General features: G+C 39.5%; 1 protein-coding gene across 1 annotated transcript; it reads right to left on the reverse strand.

The window, feature by feature from the left end:
* Positions 1-376: 376 nt before the first annotated feature.
* On the reverse strand, positions 377-1,828 carry Hesx1 (HESX homeobox 1). The gene is made up of 4 exons (XM_057769993.1): positions 1,672-1,828; positions 916-1,115; positions 555-656; positions 377-472 (listed from the first exon to the last, which is right to left on the reverse strand). Exons 1-4 carry the CDS (start codon positions 1,826-1,828, stop codon positions 377-379), a joined length of 555 nt encoding a protein of 184 aa, XP_057625976.1.
* Positions 1,829-2,698: the final 870 nt, after the last annotated feature.

The raw sequence follows: 2,698 nt of genomic DNA on the forward strand, positions 1-2,698 counted from the left end.
TGTTATTGTTGAAGTTGGGAGGAAGTGGGGAGAATGGGGTGCACCTGAGAAGTGTTAGGGGAAGGAGAAGGGATGAATATGATTAAAATATATTATATACATCTACAAAATTCTCAATGAAAAGTATATTAAAATAGCTATCATTTCTAAAAAAATTTATTAAAATATATAGGAAAGGTTTCTTCATAATAACTAAAAATGTCCAGTTATAATATGTACTATGCTAGAATCATACTTATTTTACAATACTTTCAGAAAGAATGACAATTTCAGATTAGGTACAGGAAAGAAATGGTAACATTTTAAATACTTGGTATTTCCGTTGATTCCTTGTGTTCTGCAATTGGAAGAGAAGCCCGCATATGTAATTTTTTGACTATTTCAGATCTGTGTTGAAGGCTTTTTTTGCCATTAGAAATTGTGATTCTCTACGGGACCTTTTCAGCTTTGCCCGGCGATTTTGGAACCAAATCTAAAATCAAGGGAAGATCAAAATAGTTCTCAGACACATTGCTGTATTATCACCACAGGTAGTAACTGTGCTTGCAAATTACCTGGATTCTGTCTTCCTCTAGATTCAGCTTCTGAGCTAAGTCCTCTCTGATGTCAATGCCGGGATAGCAGTTCACTCTGAAGACATCTTCCAATACCTCAACCTAGAATAAGGAAGGGGTTCTTTAAAGGGGTACAGTCCATATGGCACCAGAACTGGGCTTTCCTCTGTGCAGACAAAAACAATGCTCTTAAACTCGGGCAGTTAACTTGAATGCATTTTTAAAATTTGAAAACCCAGAGACTGTTACAATTGTTTCACTGATGACCTCCTGCACTGGGATCCCAAAGTGAATGGCTGTCGCGCACCAGCGCAGCAGTTGCAGCCCTGTGCTATCACTGTTGGGTGAAAAATCTTCCCACCTGACTTTGGGTAAAAGCAGTTCTTGGTCTTCGTCCTCTGTACCAACTCAACTCTCTTTTCAAAGAGAGTGTTTCTGAGGCTGAAACATAATTTTCATATTTCGAAGCCCTCTCTTCTGGCATTGGGTGATCCACGGGACAAGGAAATGAAATCTCACTGGGAAGATCCGGGGCATGTAGGCATGGGTTGCCACATTTCTCTAAAATCAGAAGAATAAACTCCATCTTAGATTGATTGCCTGTGTTCCATAAATCTGGGAAAAGGTCATTTCAGTAACTTATTTTGAATTTTCCTAGAGAATTCTTCAGGATTTCACAAAAGAACAGCCTCTCCCATCACCCAAAAAAGAAGAGAGAGAGAGAGAGAGAGAGAGAGAGAGAGAGAGAGAAGAAAGGAAGAAAGGAAGGAAGGAAGGAAGGAAGGAAGGAAGGAAGGAAGGAAGGAAGAAAAGAAAGGAAACCCTGTGTGATGACAGAGAACATCTTGGACTCTACCATTTTTTTTTCAGAGAGAAGAGAGTTCGATTGTCTGATGTGTCAAACATACAGAGGGTCTTCTGAAGCAGATGTTTGCTCTTTCTGCGAGTGAACTAACATCTTTTCCCATCTACGGCAGACATTCTATTTGCTTACGATCATGTTAGGGGCTTTTTGTATTTATGGAACAGAAGGAAAACGTAGTTTCTAACTCCATATTGTGCGAAATAAAGGACAAACTAAAAGGCAGATGAACTTAAAAATTAAGTTGTGGCATACCTGAGTCGCCGCAGGTGTCTGCCCACGGTCTGTGGGGTCTTATTGACGGTAGGCAATCTTTTTTCTGGTCCAGTCCTAAAATGCTCTCAATTGAGAAGGAGCAGGATGAGGGCTTGGTTTCCCTGAGCTGAGCACCTTCCCGAAGGCTGGGAGACATCCTCTTTTGGGTTGTGCAGAGCTGGAGGGCTCCTGCCCCACGTGTGCCGAGCTGGGATTCTCTAGCAGTTCACCTTCTAGCTTTGTTGACTAGGGGGCTGGGTTTTGAATGTCACTAATTAAAATCCTGTTTTAGAAAGTGTTAGCAATTCAATGAACAGTTGCCCAGCCAGCAGCTTAAGGAGTTAATTGTTTATTTGTTTGCAAGTCATTAGCTACTAATGGCTACACCAGGGGGCCACCTACAGGGACAAAAAGTGTTATCTCTCCTAAGCAGAATGCAGACTTAACTTTCTTGAAGGAAGTGATGCACAAACGTAGCACCTCCCCTTTTATTTAAGATCACTAATGTATAAAATCAGGTTTTTATTCTGAAGTTGATATTTTCCAGGATTCTAGTTACCAAAATGTACAGGACAAAAAGAAGAGCAGTCAAGTAAACAATAATCTGATTTAGTGACTGTTCTTCCAAAGAAACTGGAAAAAAAAATAATAATCCCTTAATGCTATTACAGTAATTCTGATGAAAATGCTTGTTTTCCACATGCATATGTAATAGTGAGCGCCGTCAGCGAAATCACGGTACTCTTTGGAGTGCAGCATACTGGAAAAGCCTGGCAGCGTTATTAACACGGAGTGTAATTGTCTTCCAAGTGCCTTGGATTAATTCATACGAACAGTTGCACCACATATTTTAAATAATTAATGGACTAATTCCTTTCTTTCATTCTTTCTTTTAAACGAGAGAGATACAAGCTTACATGAAGTTCATATGCTACAGAAAATAATTTATTTCCTTAACACAATTATTTCAAAGAACATAGTTACCCATACCTTTTTTCCTTTAAGACTGGGTCTTATACAGTTATGG

This window comes from Chionomys nivalis, chromosome 5 (assembly GCF_950005125.1).
Source record: "Chionomys nivalis chromosome 5, mChiNiv1.1, whole genome shotgun sequence".
NCBI lineage: Eukaryota > Metazoa > Chordata > Mammalia > Rodentia > Cricetidae > Chionomys > Chionomys nivalis.